This window comes from Dermacentor silvarum, chromosome 8, assembly GCF_013339745.2.
Source record: "Dermacentor silvarum isolate Dsil-2018 chromosome 8, BIME_Dsil_1.4, whole genome shotgun sequence".
NCBI classification, from domain to species: domain Eukaryota; kingdom Metazoa; phylum Arthropoda; class Arachnida; order Ixodida; family Ixodidae; genus Dermacentor; species Dermacentor silvarum.
In genome coordinates this window covers 178,709,517-178,728,952 of record NC_051161.1, presented here as the reverse complement: position 1 = coordinate 178,728,952, position 19,436 = coordinate 178,709,517, and the positions used below count along the sequence as shown (strand labels likewise).

At 50.7% G+C, this 19,436-nt stretch overlaps 1 protein-coding gene across 1 annotated transcript in view; it reads right to left on the bottom strand.

The window, feature by feature from the left end:
- Positions 1 to 19,436, bottom strand: part of LOC119461884 (hydroxylysine kinase) — a 435,160-nt gene that overhangs the window by 389,351 nt on the left and 26,373 nt on the right. Inside the window, exon 2 of the mRNA XM_037723252.2 lies at positions 4,531 to 4,669. Within this exon, the coding sequence (XP_037579180.1) occupies positions 4,531 to 4,665 (135 nt within the window). The 5' untranslated portion in view covers positions 4,666 to 4,669. The remainder of the gene's footprint in view (positions 1 to 4,530; positions 4,670 to 19,436) is intronic.

Genomic DNA, 19,436 nt, shown 5'->3' with positions numbered 1-19,436 from the left:
CGCGCAGGTCGTCGGCACCTAGCCCTTGAGCGTCGGCGTAGTTGGTCAGGGCGCGGCGGTTGTATTGCCTGACGCGCATTTCAAGCGTGTTCTCGATCATTGTAGCCTCGGAAGAAATTCGGCGACAGTCTTGGGCGGGTTGCGCATCAATCCGGCGAATAGTTGCTCTTTGGCACCCCGCATCAAGAACCGAACTTTCTTTTCTTCAGACATGTCGGGGTCGGCGTGGCGGAAGAGGCGAGACATCTCCTCCGTGAAGATCGCGATGTTCTAAGAGAACCTCTGCCCTTTCCTTTCGTACGACGCTCGTGAAGGTCCTCACGAAGTTCTTACGAAAAAGGTCTCACGTAACCAGGGTGGTCTCTCTGTTCTCAAACCAGGTCCGAGCAGCGTCATCCAACAAAAAACGGACATGGCTCAGCTTGTCGTCGTCGCTCCATTTGTTGAACGTCGCGGTCCGCTCGTATGTCTCCAGCCAGGTTTCAGGGTCTTCAGCCGATGATCCACGGAAGGTCGGTGGCTCCCGAGGTTGTTGCAGCAGGATGGGGGACGCTGGGGCTGCCATTGGGGTCGTTGACTTGGCCTTGATCGCTGTGGTCTTCTCGGGAAGAAGTCCGTACTCCGGCAGAAGTCCTTGCTGCCTACGGCTAGCTCGCTGGTCCTTGGCGACGTTGGTGTTGTCCTCCGGTTTCGGGCTTGGATCGCGGCTTTGCGGGGGCGTTCGCTGCATGAACTCACTAGCACCTCCACCAGATGTAGTAGTGACGCTGAAGTAAACAGTCGTAAAACTGTGTATGACGAGACTGATTCTTTATTGGGCGAACCTGTGCCCACAAAAGCAAGCTACACTCGAAGCACAACGAAAGCGGCGAACACAGTCGGCGGTCGTCGAAATCTGATCAGCGGCGAAACGCGTCGGCTTTTATACCGGAGTCATCGAAGGTTCCAGATTAATCGCTGATGCCCGCGGGTCTTCCAGAAAGTTCTAGACAATTCGCGTCGGTCATACAATCAGAAAGCATAAGCGTCGGTGAAACAGGCAACGGAAAGAAGCATCGATAACGTTCTAGAAACTTCCGATACAGGCGCGTCCTGCGCCGAGCGATAACGTTTAACATTTGTTAGCCGGTGGAAAGCGGCCACCGGTGAAAGATAAACATGTATACGTGTCAATATTAATCTTCGATCTACCCCACTCTTACACTTTATCGGTTAAGATCCTCAATCATTTGTTGTAATTCGTCGCCATTGTTGCTTAATAGGACAATGTCATCTGCAAACCGAAGGTTGCTGAAATATTCACCGTTGATCCTCACTGCTAAGCCTTCCCAGTCTAAGAAATTGAATACATCTTCTACGCATGCAGTGCATAGCATTGGAGAGACTGTGTCGTCTTGCCTGACCGCTTTCTTGATAGGTAACTTTCAACTTTTCTTGTGGAGAACCAAGTACATTTAAGATTGGGCAATAACCCAGGCCTGTGTGATAGGCGTTGTCCTTACAAAGGATGTTCTGTTCTCTACAGCCTGCAACAAAATTCTAACGATGCACCAGTAAAGTTTCGTTCGGTCGTTCATCTTCTGCGTTCTTTGCTGGAACGTGAAGTCTCTCGTATGATGATCGGCAGCGATGATCAAACGCAGACAGGAAGCGAGGCAGACCAGATGAACAAGGTGTTTATAAATAAACTTTTCTATACTGATACATGGCAGATGAAACAACTTAATTACAAATTGAACAATAGAAAAACAATGTCTCACTCTTCGACTATCTCAATGACGGTTAGAGCCCAGACTACTGTACGGTGCCTCACTGATCTATCAGCAAATCTGATTACAGCCCAGACTCCCTTTAACGTACATTGTACGGAGCCTCACCGATCTATCAGCTATCCTGATTTCAGCCCAGACTGAGGGACCGGATATCGTCTGGGTTATTAAAGGCCAAACAGACAAAGAAAAGGGGCGGTAGGGCTATTGGTCCGACCCACAGAAGCGATTGCCAATGAGAGGTAAACGTTTGTTAAGCCACCACCCAAAGGGATGGGCTTACTGTTAAAAGTAAAAGACTTGGAAAACAAAACTGTTTTCCTTCTTCCTAGAACTCCCGTTTCCCTTTCCTACTTCCGCGTAGTGTGTGACGGCCTCAGTGCTCAGGCACGCACGATTTATTGCTAGGCCATCTCAAACCTTGGTGGCGTTTTTGTCCAACAAAGGACTCGGGTGCCGGTGCCACAACACCGCGTCCCGCAGTCTCACTCAAGGTTTGTCCGCCTGAAAAAAAACATTACACCATCTTCCCGAGGAGAACCATGGGCTGATGCGGAGCATCGCGGTCGTTATAACGGCGTTAATTACGTTGTTATTACGTTTTTATTACGTGTTATCTTGCGTTGGTCACCATCACATCACGTGAAGGCCGTGCTGCTGCTCGACGTTCTCGAACCGACGCTGCTTCACGTTGCCGAAGCTCAGGATCCGCTGCTCGACGTTCACGAACCAACGCGGCTTCACGTTCTCGAAGGTCGGGTTCCGCCGCTCGCTTCGTACGTTTACGTTGAACTTCACGGTCCCGAACCTCAGGTTCTGCTGCTCGACGTTCACGAACCAACGCGGCTTCCTGTTCTCGAAGCTCAGGATCCGCTTCTCGATGTTGACGTTTCGAAGCGGCTTCGCGTTCTCGAAGTGTGGAATCCGCTGCTCGACGCTGACGTTTCAAAGCGGCTTCGCGTTGGCGAACTGAATCTGGATCCGCTGCGCGTCGCCGACGTTTACGTTGACAGATTCGTTGGCGTCCATTCAGCGCACCGGACGGCGCAGCGTGACTAAACCGAAGCAGCAACTGAGGCAGCGGCGCATGCACCGGGTTTATATAAGCAGCTGGCGCGGAGAGGAGGAGGAGAAAGAGAGGCGCGCATGCTTGCGTTATCGCACAGGTGGCGGATGAAGACACAGAGGGAGAAGCGCGTTATCGGACAAATGGCGTGGAGAGGGGGAGAGAGAGGCGTAATCGCACAGCTGGCGTGGAGAGAATGAGGAGAGGTGCGGACGGACGCCGACGCCAACGACGCCGCGGGACAGGCCGCCGCTATAAGATGCTCCGCATCTAAAATAATGACCGTCGGGGGCATCCGAACTCGGTGTTTCCCGTTCTCCGAATGAGTTCCTCGCATGCGTTCCACGCCTCTACAGTGCGCACGTAAGCCGTCACTCGACACCACGCGGGCCCTTCTCAGCGCTCTAGGGACAAAGGTCCAAGTGGCCACCGCCCGGACGCCCTCTCCGTACACGCAACACGTGGACACTCTAAACCCCGGCGGCGTCCGTAGCCAGCACAGGAGCCAGCGCCACAGCACAGTAGTCTCACGCAAGGTCCGTCCGCTTGGACCTATTATGACGGTCGGCGAGATGCCAACTCAGTGCGCACAAGCCGGCGTTCTCCGAACCCGCTCCACGCATCCGCACCGCGCGCTGGCCTTCTGACCCCTCAAGACAGAGACGGTTACCACTCGGACGCGTAGAGGAGTGGACCCGTACGCACAACACGTGGGCATCTCGCGACACTGCGAAAATATATACAAAACAATCATGCGGCCTTACAGCACCCATGCAAGCTCTGGTTCTTCCGTCTGAGTTTTCAAAATCACGCTCCTATAAGGTTAGGGCTTTTTCGCCACTTTGTAGTTTGCTATATTGTTGATGGAGCGCAGAGATAAATTATTTGATTATCATGGGACACTGCAGCAAAAGATCAGCTACCGACGTTTCGTTTCTCCTATAGGTTGCAATATTCCGCAATTACATCAACCTACACCGACTTCCTCGTGTCATACTAAGTAGCTGCACCAGGTAGAGTAAAATTACGCAGCACTGCAAATTTCTTGAGATCTACGTCAAAATCTACGTCAAAATCTTATTCACGCACGTACCTGATCTGTACATTCAACACCTATCTTTCGTTCACCGTCATTGTCACATTAGGCATTGTCACGTCACACCTGACAACAAGCAGAATTGGAAACAGCATCGTGAGTTTAAACGCTGTAGTAGTTGGATGACAACTTCAGAGCGCATACAGCAATAAAAAGGAATTGAAATGAATTGTTCCGGTCTCGTTGCTGCAGCATGGTAAGCAAACAAGCATAAAGCGCTCGCATTTATGACTGCATACAGGGCAGCCTTGGTTGCACAAATATTAACAACATTATCAGTGTCTCAGAACTGATTTGAGCTTACTGGAGTGTGGGAATCGTTTGCCGACCACGGGAGGATATAAGCCTTTATGCAACACTTCCTGTCTGGCATGCACTAGCAAAGAGACTTTCACAAATGTCTGTCAAAGCGGTTCGAAACGATTCTTCCTGTTAAGCCCCTGGTTTAGGTTTGATCAAGATGACGGAAAAGATGGATTCAGTGTGGTTCCAGTTCAGCTGAAGCCACCAAATAGCCGTTCAGGTACCGTTTTCGGTTGAGTTCCGGTTCAGTTCGAAACCTCATGCCTGCGTTAAAAGCCGTCTCTAACACGCCTTACCTGCACTTTGAAGTTCCGGTCATCGTAGCTGATTAGCTCAGTGATGGTGTGGGCGTTGAAGCCAAATTTCTCCCTGGCCAAAAGGGTGGCCCGCTGTACATCCAGCCAGGGCTTGATCGGCGCCTCCACAAACATGCCCCTGCAAAGGGGAAAATTAGGGCTCCGGCACAGGTGCGGCAACTCGGTATGTCCACTCCCTCCCAACTCTTAACGTATACCTTCTATAGTCAAAGTGAAATAATTTGAAAGGTCTGCGTGCAATTCAACATTTATTTCAGTAAAAATAAAAAAGATAATATAATGGCCGTATCACGTGTCTAATTTTCTAAGCGGTCTAGAATCGCAGAAAAGTTAGCGATTTCCGTGTATGCATGTAGAAAGTTTCGGCCACATTCTAAAAGCATTTACGAATTAACGGAGGCCAATTATGGATTGCAATCTCGTGCCGAGCACTACAGGTTTCATTTTGTTATAAGTGTGGTAAATTCGTGAGCATTTAAGTTAGTCCCATTTCAGTCGACCTAGGCTTCTTGCACTAAACGACTTTTAAGAATGTGTGAATGCATATTGAAAAGCAGAAACAAGGCATATGACGCAGAAAACATGTGCATGTACACATGCACAGCTTACCACTTCATCCTCCATCTTGCATCAATAAAAGTGCCATTGCGAAATGCAAAAACGCCCGTGTGCTTGTGTTGTAGGGCACGTTAAAGAACCCTAGGTGGTCAAAATTAATCCGGAACCCTCCACTACGGCGAGCCTCATAATCAGAACTGGTTTTGGCACGTAAAACCCCAGAAAGAAGAAAAAAGTGCCATAAAGGTTTTTCTAGTTTTCGGCAGTCCATTACCTGCCTTGAAGACAACAGTCTGCGTTCATTGCGTGTCCTCACTAGGATGCTCCGCTTGTTGCTCCGGGGTTCTAACTGAGGGAAGGTGTTTGGTGCCCGGCGAAAACGAAAATCGCACGACATCATCGTCCAGCGGATCGGGCAGCTCTCTGCCACTAAACATCAGTTTTTGGCGATACCGATCTTTTGCTTCGGTGCTAAGCGCCTTAAAGTAGTCGCTCGTCATCTCGACAATATTCACTGTGTAGAATCAGCTCATCACAGATTCCACCAAGCAGTGCAAACATCGACACGCCGGCCTCACGTCGCGCATGCCTTCAAACAACATAGCCGGAAGTGCTTCTAGCTCTCCTGCCGGAAGTTCCGATGGGGCAACCAATCAGCGGCAAGCGAGGTTTGTTTGTAAACACTGAAACCGCCAGCGCACCGTGTACCGGGAAAACAGGGCACGCATATTATTGCGCGGTTCTGTTCACGGTCCAAGACAGACTTTGCAAGGAAAGCAAGACTTAATACGAGAGCTATTGGGTTCTCGGCGAATGCAAGTGCACCCATCTATATCAATGATCATCTCACACCGGAGAATAAGCGACTTTTTGCACAAGCCCTTGAGCTTAAGAAAGCCAAGGGATGGAAATTTCTCTGGACGGATAACTGCATTATCAAGACCAGGAAATTGGAAGAAAGTCGAGTTCACCGCATCTCCGGCGTGAGTGATCTTGCAGTCATTAGATCATTTGTTATTGTAAGGCACTACTCATTAGTTGTATCGCAGTTCAGCATGGATTCACCCATTTTATCGTGCGAACACACTAAAGCACTTCTCAAGCACAATTCATCTGCATTTTCTTTGGTTCATTTTAACATCCGTATCCTCCGCAAACACCACGATGACCTTAGCGCTTTACTTTCAATCATCGATCACACGTTTTCATTCATATGCTTATCAGAGACGTGGTTGACGTCATATGACGGTACTTTATACGGAGTCCCCGGCAACATTTCAGAATATTGCCATCGCGAGGGTAATCGTGGTGGCGGTTCAGCCATTCTTGTTAATTCTGGATTGCCTTATCGGCGCCGGTCTGACTTGTCGTTTAACACCCCACTTTGTGAATCCGTATGGATTGAAATTGACCGTAATGATTTGAGAATGAATAATCGTAACACCATCATTACATCACTTTACCGCTCACCTTCCTCATCATATGCAGAATTTTGCTCAGAATTTCAACTAATGCTAAACAAAATAAACGAAGAGAACAAGAACATAGTAATCTGTGGTGGCATCAATATTAACATTGCTGACCTGTTCCACAACCAATCCTGTTCTGAATACGTACGCTGCTTTCTTAGTTGCGAATTTTCATCATTAATACATACTCCAACTAAATATGATCCAGATGGTTCTAATACTTTAATAGATCATATTTTAGTTAGTTTGACGACCGACTTATACTACAGCAGGAGTGTTAGATTATGCTATTACAGATCATTATCCTGTATTTCTGTTTTGGCTCCAAACACATTCACCACATTACAAACAACGTGCGCACTGATTTTGACTGCAAAACATTTGTTGATATCATTCGAAAGACTAACTGGAACAGTGTATATCAGGAAGATAACGCAGAAACAGCATTAGATTCTTTTTCAGCAAAGATAAGTGAAATTATCAGTCAGTGTTGTTCTGAAAATACAGTCAAGAAATGGTTTCGTACACCTAAGAATCCTTGGATTAATAAGGCACTAATGCGTTCGATAATTAAAAAAGAAAATCTTTGTAGGAAGGTCAAGGCAGAACCATTCAATTATTCTCTAATATGTCGGCTAAAAACTTATTCTAACATACTGGGAACTGTCCTGAAACACGCTAAATGCGAGTACTATCAGAATAAACTTAAGAACAACAGTAACAATCCGAAACAAAAATGGCAAATAATTAAAGAATTTCTTAACACCAACGAACCTCAATCACACCCAACCAACGTAATTTTTAATAAAAATAGATACACGGATCCTAATGACATAGCTAACGCTTTCGGCTCTCATTTCAGCGCCCCCTGTGGATACAGATAAACACTCAGTCAGAACTCGCACTGCCCAGTCTTCCGCGCAGTCCTCGTTCTTTTTTTCTGTACCCCACAGTACCAGAAGAAGTTAACAGTATTATCTCATCACTAAAGACTACCGGCCCAGGGCTTGATCAAATTTACCCTTCCCAAATTAAACTTGTATCGAAAGAACGCTCGCCAATCTTGGCCGATTTAGTTAACAAACTTTTTTTAGCTGCTGTATTTCCGCAAATCCTGAAAGCAGGAAAAATAATCCCCATATTTAAGAAAGGTGATCGCGAATGCATTAACAACTATCGCCCAATTTGCATTTTACCATTCTTTAGTAAAGTAATTGAAAAAACTAATCTGCAACCGTTTAACGAAATATTTATCCAAATTTAACTTATTTCTGATGATCAATTCGGTTTCCGACAAGGCCTCTCTACTGAAGTCGCACTAATCGCTTTCACTGACAGAGCTAAGCTAGCAATAGATCAGGGCCTTCTCTTTGGAGCTGTGTTTATTGATTTCACGAAGGCATTTCATACAATTAATCACCACACCCTCACTCATAAACTTGACTGCTACGGCATATCTGGGCCTCCTATGCAACTGATGCATAGCCGAACATGAATGATTGTCTCTCAACGCCAAAAATCAATAACATAGGTGTTCCCCAGGGGTCAATTTTGGGGCCCCTTTTGTTCTTGCTATTCATTAACGATTTACCGCTCAGATTGAAATACACTAACTCTCTCCTTTATGCTGACGATACCACAATTTTTACCACACATAAGAATGCACTTACGCTGCAACATTTACTATATGTTGACTTAAACAACGTTCACTTATGGTGCGTAACGAACGCATTGCGCATCAATCCATCGAAGACAAAATTCATGGTGTTTCGTTCCCCTCAGTTATCGCCACTGATTCCATCCCTTGCGGTGACACTTAATGGTCACCTCATTCATACCTCTGAGTCTACCAAATTTCTTGGAGTCATCTTGGATAAACATCTAAAATTCCGTGAGCATGCTCAGTCCCTGATTCAAAAAATTTCTTTCGGCATTCATGTGATCATCAAAACAGGGTTTTACTTCGAGACAGACATCCATATTCTTAAGTTTCTGTGCGCAAACAAACAGGGACGAAGAAAAGGAGACACAAGGACGAGCGCTCGTCCTTGTGTCTCCTTTTCTTCGTCCCTGTTTGTTTGCGCACAGAAACTTAAGAAAATGAATCTGTTCCAACTAGGCCGACTCGCAGTTAGACATCCATATTTCCTTATATTATGCATTTATTCATAGTCATCTGTCATACTGCCTATCTTCTTGGGGAAATACGTACTGGTCGCATCTTGGACAACTTGAACGTTTGCAAAAGCAAGCCTTAAGACTCATCACCTTCAACCCATTTTCGTCTCTATCAGCCCTCATTTTTCGTAACATGAATATTTTACCTCTACGCAAACTTGCTAGTAATAAATTGCGGATCATCATGTATCGTCTTATAAATCATGAATTATGTATTCCCAGTTTTAGTGATTGTAGTCTTATGAATACCAATAACACCAGGTTTCCCACTAACCATAATCTCCTTTTACCTAAAGTACGAACTAACTACGGCCGACTGACAGCAAGATTTTCATGTATATCACTATGGAGCATGTTACCGCCTGATTTAAAAACATGTACGATGTACTCACTTTGTAGATGTCTTAATATTTATTTATTAGATAATTCATCGGTTTGATATTCTTGTTTTCATTCTTTTGAGTTCTTTGCTTTACACAACCTGTAATTATTTTTATTCATTGCCATAATATTGTTACGGGGAGTATTTAATTAACCGTGAACGGCTAGCGGTTGCCTAGTCAAGACTGCACAGAACGCACAGGTTCCAGCAGGTTTTCAGTCCGACAAGAGAGCCTCTGACCCAGCCCCACTACGATGTCTTTGTCTTTGCCATTGCTCGTCACATTACCCCCGGCCGATGAAGCACCATTGTTGTTGTGATCAAAATGGATTATCGCAGTTGTAAAGTTTCAGGCGGGAAACATGTACGATGTCACTTCGCGGTGCGGCAGTCGATGAGGTGGATGCCATCGGAGATATCTCATAGGTGACAGGAGTCACCTGGCGCAGCACGCGGTAGGGTCCGACGTACCGCGACATTAAGTTTTCACACAGGCCGACACGACGAGATGGGAGCCAGAGAAGAACGAGAGAGCCCGGTGGAAAATCAGTATCCCGATGTCGACGATCGTAGATGGCCTTTTGTGCGGTATGCGATGACGAGAGCCAAGCGCGGGCTACTGTGCGCGCGACGAGCGCACGCGTGATGACATCTTGCGCATAGGAAGTCGTGGACGTGGAGGCCGGATCAGAAGGGAGCAAGGTGTCAAAGGGTAGTAAGGGATGGCGTCCAAAGAGAAGATAGAAGGGTGGGTAGCCGGCAGTTTCATGACGCGATGAGTTGTATGCAAATGTGACGAACGGGAGCGCTACGTGCCAATCATGGTGGTCATCGGAAACGTACATGGAAAGCATGTCGGTCAGTGTACGGTTTAAGCGTTCGGTGAGTCCATTAGTTTGAGGGTGATATGAGGTCGTGAAGTTGTGATGAGTAGCACATGATCGAAGTAGATCGGCAACCACACGAGACAGGAAGCAGCGACTGCGATCTGTGAGTAGGTGACGTGGAGCACCATGTTGGAGGATGACGTCGTACAGTAGGAAGTCGGCTACGTCTGTGGCGCAGCTGGTTGGCAACGCTCGAGTAATTGCAAATCGAGTGGTATAATCCGTAGCGACTGCAATCCATTTGTTGCCTTTCGTGGAAATTGGAAAGGGACCCAGCAAGTCCAGGCCCACTCGATAAAATGGCTCGGCTGGAACGTCAATTGGCTGAAGGAGACCAGCGGGTAGAGTCGCAGGTTTCTTCCGACGCTGACACAGGTCACAAGATGTTACGTAGCGGCGAACGGACCGATAAAGGCCCTTCCAGAAAAAGCGTCGTCGTATGCGATCATAAGTTCTGGAGACGCCTAAGTGCCCGGAAGTGGGGGCGTCATGAAACTGGATGAGGACATCCCTGCGCAGATGATGCGGGACAACGAGCAGGAGTTCTGCGCCGTCGGGGTGCATGTTGCGGCGGTAAAGAACGTTATCCTGAAGCAAGAACATGTTGAGGGAAGAGTCGAGGGTGCCGGATTGCAGACGGTCAATAAGAGAGAGCAAATATGGATCTCGACGTTGCTCGTCGGCCACATGGGTGAAGTCTGTTATCGCCAAGACATAGGTGTCGGGGTCCGTTTCAGTGGAGTCGGATGGTTGAACGGGATGGCGGGAGAGGCAATCAGCGTCATTGTGTAACTTGCCAGATTTGTACACTACCGAGAACGTGTACTCCTGTAATCGTAATGCCCAACGGCCGAGCCTCCCTGTGGGGTCTTTGAGTGTTGAAAGCCAGCAGAGCGTATGATGGTCTGTTATGACCACGAACGGCCGTCCATATAGGTACGGACGGAATTTCACGACAGCCCAGACGAGAGCTAAGCACTCCCGCTCAGTAATGGTGTAATTCTTCTCCGACTGTGACAGAAGACGACTAGCATACGCTATCACACAGTTGGCTCCGTTCTGTGTTTGTGCGAGGATAGCACCAATGCCATGGCCGCTTGCGTCAGTGCGAAGTTCTGTTCAAGCAGCCGGGTCAAAATGAGCCAGCACAGGTGGTGTAGTGAGGGCAGAAATCAACGACGCAAAGGAAGACGCTTGGTCCGCGCCCCAAAAAAGGCCGCATCCTTTTTGAGTAGGTCCATGAGGGGTCGAGCAATGTCCGCGAAGTTGAGAACAAAGCGGCGGAAGTAGGAGCAGAGCCCAAGAAAGCTGCGTACTTCTTGCGTGGACCGTGGAACTGGGAACTCGCGGACGGCACGGATCTTGTCAGGGTCCGGTTGGACACCAGTAGCGTCGACTAAGTGTCCAAGTAATTTGATCTGGCGGCGCCCAAAGGTACACTTAGACGAAGTGAGCTGGAGGCCAGCCCGGCGAAAGATGTCGAGAATGGCCGACAGACGAGGGAGGTGGCTGTCAAAGCTGGGCGAGAAAACGATGACGTCGTCCAGATAACAAAGACAGGTCGACCATTTCAGACCGCGTAGAAGAGTGTCCATCATGCGTTCAAAAGTTGCAGGAGCATTACACAACCCAAAAGGCATAACCTTAAATTGATAGAGGCCGTCGGGTGTGATGAATGCGGTCTTCTCGCGGTCGCGGTCATCGACGGCAATTTGCCAGTATCCCTAGCGGAGATCTAGCGACGAGAAATATTTGGCGCCATGGAGGCAGTCGAGCGCATCATCAATTCGTGGGAGAGGATACACATCCTTCTTCGTTACCCGATTGAGATGGCGATAATCGACGCAAAACCGCCAGCTGTTGTCCTTCTTTTTCACAAGCACTACAGGGGATGCCCAAGGGCTAGAGGACAGCTCTATAACATCTTTATCAAGCATTTTCTCTACCTCCTTTTCGATGACTTCGCGCTCAGAGTGAGATACTCGGTAAGGGTGCTTGTGAAGGGGGCTGGCGTCTCCAGTGTCGATGCGGTGGGCCACTACATGTGTACGTCCTAGTGGACTGTTCGCAACATCAAATATGTCAAGGTACGAAAATAGGACACCACGGAGTGCTTCACTTTGGGAAGGTAGGAGGTCGGGGGATATCATTTTGTCCAGAAGAGCCTGGGTTGGCGCCGGTATGGCCGGTTGCGTCGCGGTCTCAGCGTCAGCAGCGAATGCAGAAACAATACATTCTTCCAAAGGTGACAGTTCGGCTAGTGAAATTCCTTGAGGAAGAACATGGGTCGAAGTAGAAAGGTTGAGGACTGGAAGCAACCTTTTGTTGTTGGCAATAAGCACTACGGTATAGGGAAGTGCGATGTTGCGCGAGAGGATCAGATCTGTGAGGGGAGCGACCACATATTCACCACCAGGGACTGCGGGAAACTGTGACATAAGGACGTAGGTAGCAGCCTGCGCGGGTAGTCGTAGAAACTCCAGGGAACGTAGGCGAGCGTTACTTGATGCGGTGTCATCAGGACACAATGGCAGTTCGAGCAGCAAAATGCCAGAAGAACAATCGATGAGGGCAGAGTGGGCGCTCAAGAAGTCAATGCCAAGAATGACATCATGTGGGTAAGCGTCGAGAACGGCGAAGAGAACTGAAGTGTGGTGGCCGGCAACAGTAACGCGGGCAGTGCACATACCAAGAATAGGTGTTCGGGTGCCGTCAGCTACTCGCACAGTAGGAGAGACGGCAGGTGTCAGCACTTTGCGTAGGCGGCGTCGGAGCGTAGAACTCATAACAGATATGTGGGCGCCAGTATTGACACGTACACATGTTTATCTTTCACCGGTAGCCGCTTTCAACATTGGCTGACAAATGTTAAACGTTATCGCTCGGCGCAGGACGCGCCTGCATTGGAAGCTTCTCGGACGTTATCAATGCTTCTATCCGTCGTCTGTGGTCACCGACGCCCATGTAATCTGATTGTATGAGCGACGCGAATTGTCTAGAACTTTCTGGAAGACACGCGGGCATCAGGGATTAATCTGGAACCTTCGATGACTCAGGTATAAAAGCCGACGCGTTTCGCCGCTGATCAGATTTCGACGATCGCCGACTGTGTTCGCCGCTATCGTTGTGCTTCGAGTGTAGCTTTCTTTTGTGGGCACAGGTTCGCCCAATAAAGAATCAGTTTCGTCACACACAGTTTTACGACTGTTTTCTTCACCATCACTACTACGTGACATCTGGTGGAGGTGCTATTGCGTTCATGCAGCGAACGCCCCCACAAAGCCGCGATCCAAGCCCGAAACCGGAGGACAACACCAGCGTCGCCAAGGACCAGCGAGCTAGCCGCAGGCAGCAAGGACTTCTGCCGGAGTACGGACTTCTTCCCGAGAAGACCACAGCGATCAAGGCCAAGTCAACGACCCCAATGGCAGCCCCAGCGTCCCCCATCCTGCTGCAACAACCTCGGGAGCCACCGACCTTCCGTGGATCATCGGCTGAAGACCCGGAAACCTGGCTCGAGACATACGAGAGGACCGCGACGTTCAACAAATGGAGCGACGACGACAAGCTACGTCATGTCTATTTTTCTTTGGATGACGCTGCTCGGACCTGGTTTGAGAACAGAGAGAGCACTCTAGTGACTTGGGACCTATTTCGTGAGAACTTCGTGAGGACCTTCACGAGTGTCGTACGAAAGGAAAGGGCCGAGGTTCTCTTGCAAACCAGAGTACAATTGCCGAACGAGAACATCGCGATCTTCACGGAGGAGATGACTCGCCTCTTCCGCCACGCCGACCCCGACATGTCTGAAGAAAAGAAGGTTCGGTTCTTGATGCGGGGCGTCAAAGAGCATCTATTCACCGGATTGATGCGCAACCCGCCCAAGAGTGTGGCAGAATTTGTTTCAGAGGCCACAACGATCGAGAAGACGCTTGAAATGCGAGCCAGACAATACAACCGCCGTGCACTGACAAACTACGCCGAAGCTCAAGCGCTAGGCGCCGACGACCTGCGCGAGACGATCAGAGCGGTTGTACGGGAAGAGCTGCAGAAATTATTCCCAAGGTCGCAGCCTCAGGTGACTTCGATCGCTGACATAGTTAAAGAAGAGATTCAGCGGTCACTGGAAGTGCCAGAAGTTCCGGCATCGCCTCAACCACAGCCGCAAGCGATGACCTACGCCGCCGTCGCCCGTCGTCAAGGCCCCCCTCCGCGCTCGCGCCAGGGCCCCGTAACGCCGCAGTTCCGTCGTCCACCACCGCCGCCGCCAGCACGCCCGCCCGTCGCCCAGCGCAGCTCCCAGCGGAAGACGGACATTTGGCGCGCCCCCGACCACCGCCCGCTCTGCTATCACTGCGGGGAAGCCGGCCATGTCTACCGCCGATGCCCATACCGCGAGATGGGCCTACGAGGGTTCGCTGTCAACGCGCCACGTCCACAGCTTGGCGAGCGACCACGTGACATCGCCGACTACCTTGCCGGAGCCCAGTGGCAACCACGACGGCCCTCACGCTCGCCGTCACCAGGCCGCTACATCTCGCCGCATCGCCGCCTGTATGCCGGCCCAACCCGGGGCCGATCTCCCAGCCCATACCCGGGAAACTAAAAGCAGCAACCGATGGAGGTGCGGTTGCTGTACGACGCAATGCCGAAGATCCTCCGCCGCCGACGACGACGACGATTCGCGAATCATCACGACGAGATATCAGCACGCCGCCTAGCAACAGCCTTGACAGCACATCGCCGCCGAACGAAGACCTTCCGACGCGACGTAGCAGCAGCAGAGCAAGCCGACGCAGCCGTGATCCGACGCCACGAATTAACCGCAACGCCAGACGCCGGTCTACCGATCTAGACGTGCTCATCGATGGTCATAACGTCACCGCTCTCGTCGACACTGGCGCCGACTATTCAGTTTTCAGTGGCGCGTTCGCCGCCAAGTTAAAGAAGGTGCAGACGGCCTGGCAAGGACCCGATATACGGACAGCGGGAGGTCACCTAATAACGCCGGCTGGAATCTGCACAGCGCGAGTCACGGTAAACAACCGCACTTACCCGGCGAGCTTCGTAATCCTGCAGCACTGCTCCAGGGACGTCATCCTAGGCATGGACTTTCTACACCAACATGGTGCAGTCATCGACTTAAGGTCCAAGTCGATAACGCTTTCAACACACAAAGCGATACCGCCGGATACATGCATCAGTTACCATGCCTTGAATGTGCTTGAAGAACAAGTCACCGTTCCGCCTCACTCCAGCGTAATGATTTCCGTCGGTACGGAAGTGCCTGCAGACATGGAGGGCGTCATCGAGGGCGATCATCACTTACTGCTGTACCGTGAAATTTGCATCGCTAGAGGCATAGCTGAGCTACGTGCAGGGAAAGCAACGGTGATGCTCACGAACTTCAGCCCCGAATACAAGCACATTAACAAAGGCACCACGGTTGCCTACATCGACGAAATATTACAAGCCAGCAGTGCTTTCGCCTTCACGGATTCCAGTGCACCCGCAACGACGACTATAATACCTGAAGCAACTTTCAACGTTAATCAGAACCTTCCCAGGCATAAAAAAGAACAACTAAAAGCTCTGCTCCTGCAATACAAGGATTGCTTCTCGTCGTCGTCAAAAGTTCGACAAACCCCTGTCGCCAAGCACCGAATCATAACCGACGAAAATGTCCGCCCACTGCGTCAGAGCCCGTACCGAGTTTCGGCACGCGAACGCGAGGCCATAAGGCAACAAGTCGACGAAATGCTACGCGACGACATCATCCAGCCGTCCAAGAGTCCGTGGGCATCCCCCGTGGTGTTAGTGAAGAAGAAGGATGGAACCCTACGTTTCTGCGTCGATTATCGTCGCCTCAACAAGGTCACGAAGAAGGACGTATACCCCCTTCCACGGATTGACGACGCCTTGGATCGACTATACAACGCAAAGTATTTTCGTCGATGGACCTCAAAACCGGCTACTGGCAAATCGAAGTCGACGAGAGGGACCGGGAGAAGACGGCCTTTATAACACCAGACGGACTGTTCGAGTTCAAGGTCATGCCGTTTGGTCTTTGCTCGGCACCTGCGACTTTCCAACGCGTCATGGATACAGTACTGGCAGGCTTGAAGTGGCAGACTTGCCTCGTCTATTTGGACGACGTCGTTGTGTTTGCCTCAAGCTTCGAAGAACACCTGCGGCGCCTTGAAACAGTTCTTCAAGCAATCAAAACCTCCGGACTCACGTTAAAGCCAGAAAAGTGCCGCTTCGCATATGAGGAGCTCTTGTTTTTGGGCCACGTCATCAACAAGTCTGGAGTGCGCCCCGACCCTCAGAAAACTGCGGCCATCTCCAACTTTCCTCTGCCCGCTGACAAGAAGGCAGTGCGTAGATTTCTGGGACTGTGCGCCTATTACAGGCGCTTCGTCAAGGATTTTTCACGGATCGCCGAGCCACTGACGTACCTCACGAAGGCCGACGTCGAATTCAAGTGGGAGATGCCGCAAATCGAAGCATTTGAAGAACTGAAGCGACGCCTACAATCGCCGCCCATCCTTGCGCATTTCGACGAAAATGCCGATACCGAAGTCCACACCGACGCAAGCGGCGTAGGACTCGGCGCCGTGCTTGTGCAGAGGACTGATGGACTAGAAAGGGTTGTAAGTTACGCTAGCCGGTCGCTATCGAAGGCGGAAGCAAATTATTCCACAACAGAAAAGGAGTGCCTCGCCATCATCTGGGCTACATCAAAGTTTCGCCCCTACCTCTATGGCAGGCCCTTTCAAGTTGTGAGCGACCACCACGCCTTGTGTTGGCTAGCTAACTTGAAGGATCCTTCAGGTCGCCTCGCACGATGGAGTCTGAGACTTCAAGAATTCGACATCACCGTCGTTTACAAGTCCGGGCGAAAGCACTCTGACGCCGACTGCTTGTCTCGCGCCCCCGTCGAACCGCCGCCACAGGATGACCAGGATGACGACACTTTCTTGGGACCCATCAGTGCCGACGAATTCGCCGAACAACAGCGAGCCGACCCGGAACTAAGGAACCTTGTAGATTACCTGGAAGGCAAGACCGTCACTGTGCCGAAGGTGTTCAGGCGAGGATTGGCGTCGTTTTTCTTGCAAAACGACATTCTCCTAAAGAAGAACTTCTCGCCTCTCCGAGCCAACTACCTCCTCGTGGTACCCTCAGCATTGCGTCCAGAGGTTCTGCAAGCTCTCCATGACGACCCAACGGCTGGACACCTCGGTTTTTCCCGCACGCTCGCAAGGATACAAGAAAAATACTACTGGCCTCGCCTCTCTGCCGACGTCGCCCATTACGTAAGGACATGCCGAGACTGTCAGCGACGCAAAACACCGCCGACAAGGCCAGCCGGACTTCTACAGCCGATCGAGCCACCTCGCCGACCGTTCCAGCAGATTGGGATGGACTTACTGGGGCCTTTTCCGACGTCGACGTCCGGGAATAAATGGATCGTCGTAGCTACGGACTACCTCACCCGCTACGCCGAAACAAAAGCCTTGCCCAAAGGCAGTGCTGCCGAGGTAGCCCGATTCTTCGTTGAGAACATCCTCCTGCGTCACGGTGCCCCAGAAGTCCTCATCACCGACAGAGGTACTGCCTTTACGGCAGAACTAACTCAAGCCATCCTGCGATACAGCCACACAAGCCATCGCCGGACCACCGCCTACCACCCGCAGACGAATGGCCTCACCGAGCGCCTAAATAAGACCATCGCCGACATGCTGGCAATGTACGTCGACGTCGAACACAAGACGTGGGATGCCATCCTTCCGTACGTGACCTTCGCATACAACACGGCCGTGCAAGAAACGACGCACATGGCGCCGTTCAACCTGGTCTACGGAAGGAACCCGGCAACGACGCTTGACGCCATGCTACCGGACGTCACCGACGAAGAAAATCTCGACGTTGCCACCTATTTGCAGCGTGCCGAAGAAGGTCGACAGCTCGCCCGCCTGCGTATCAAGAACCAGCAGAGGACCGACAGCCGACACTACAACCTTCGACGACGCTACGTCGAGTACCAGCCCGGTGACCGTGTTTGGGTCTGGACTCCGATACGCCGACGAGGACTTAGCGAGAAGCTGTTACGTCGCTATTTCGGACCATATAAGATCACCCGACGTATTGGCGCACTGGACTATGAGGTCGTGCCAGACGGCATTTCGCAATCACAGCGGCGCCGGGCACGACCTGAAGTCATCCACGTGGTGCGTCTTAAGCCTTTCTACGCCCGCTGACAAACTTAGGTACTTTGTTACTTTGTTATTGTTTTTTGTTATTTTGTTTATTACGCATGGTTTTGTTTTCGCTTTCGTGTTTGTTTGTAGCATCGGGACGATGCTTTTTAAGGGGAGGGTATTGACACGTACACATGTTTATCTTTCACCGGTAGCCGCTTTCAACATTGGCTGACAAATGTTAAACGTTATCGCTCGGCGCAGGACGCGCCTGCATTGGAAGCTTCTCGGACGTTATCAATGCTTCTATCCGTCGTCTGTGGTCACCGACGCCCATGTAATCTGATTGTATGAGCGACGCGAATTGTCTAGAACTTTCTGGAAGACACGCGGGCATCAGGGATTAATCTGGAACCTTCGATGACTCAGGTATAAAAGCCGACGCGTTTCGCCGCTGATCAGATTTCGACGATCGCCGACTGTGTTCGCCGCTATCGTTGTGCTTCGAGTGTAGCTTTCTTTTGTGGGCACAGGTTCGCCCAATAAAGAATCAGTTTCGTCACACACAGTTTTACGACTGTTTTCTTCACCATCACTACTACGTGACAGTATCGACGAGAGCAGTAACGGGCACGCCGCCGACGAGAACACCGAGCAAATTGCGTCATGAAGTAGGGGTCGATAGAGGTTTTGCGGTCCTTGTCGTCAATGCAGCCTCACCTCCCGGAGCTGCACTGGCTAGTTTCCCGGGTGGTGTTCAGAGGAAGCCGGAGAAGGAGAGCGACGGCGTTGAGGGGAGCGCGACTGGCGACTCTGAGGGGACGGCGAACGGCTGGACCAGTGTCCTTGTGCGGCAATATCGGCGTAGGTGGATTCTGAGCGCGAAGAAAGACGGTGAGGATCACGGGCCGGGAGTTGGTCGTCAAGAAAAGATGTGCGGTAGTACGGGCCACGATCTTGGCGGCGGTCACCGGGGAAACTTAGTCGGTAATTCCGACGATTGCGGCAGTGGCGTGAAATGTGGCCGACGCGAGAGCAAGAAAAACAGATTGGTCGGTCGTCAGGCGTCCTCCACTCAGAAGGGTTGCGGTAGCGGGGTGTGAACCGGGGAGCGGAAGCGGCAGCAGCAACAATTGGGGCGTTGTGGTGTTCAGTGGGAGGACCGGACGCGCACATGGGCGGAGGGGCGTAACTAGGCGCTTGTGGA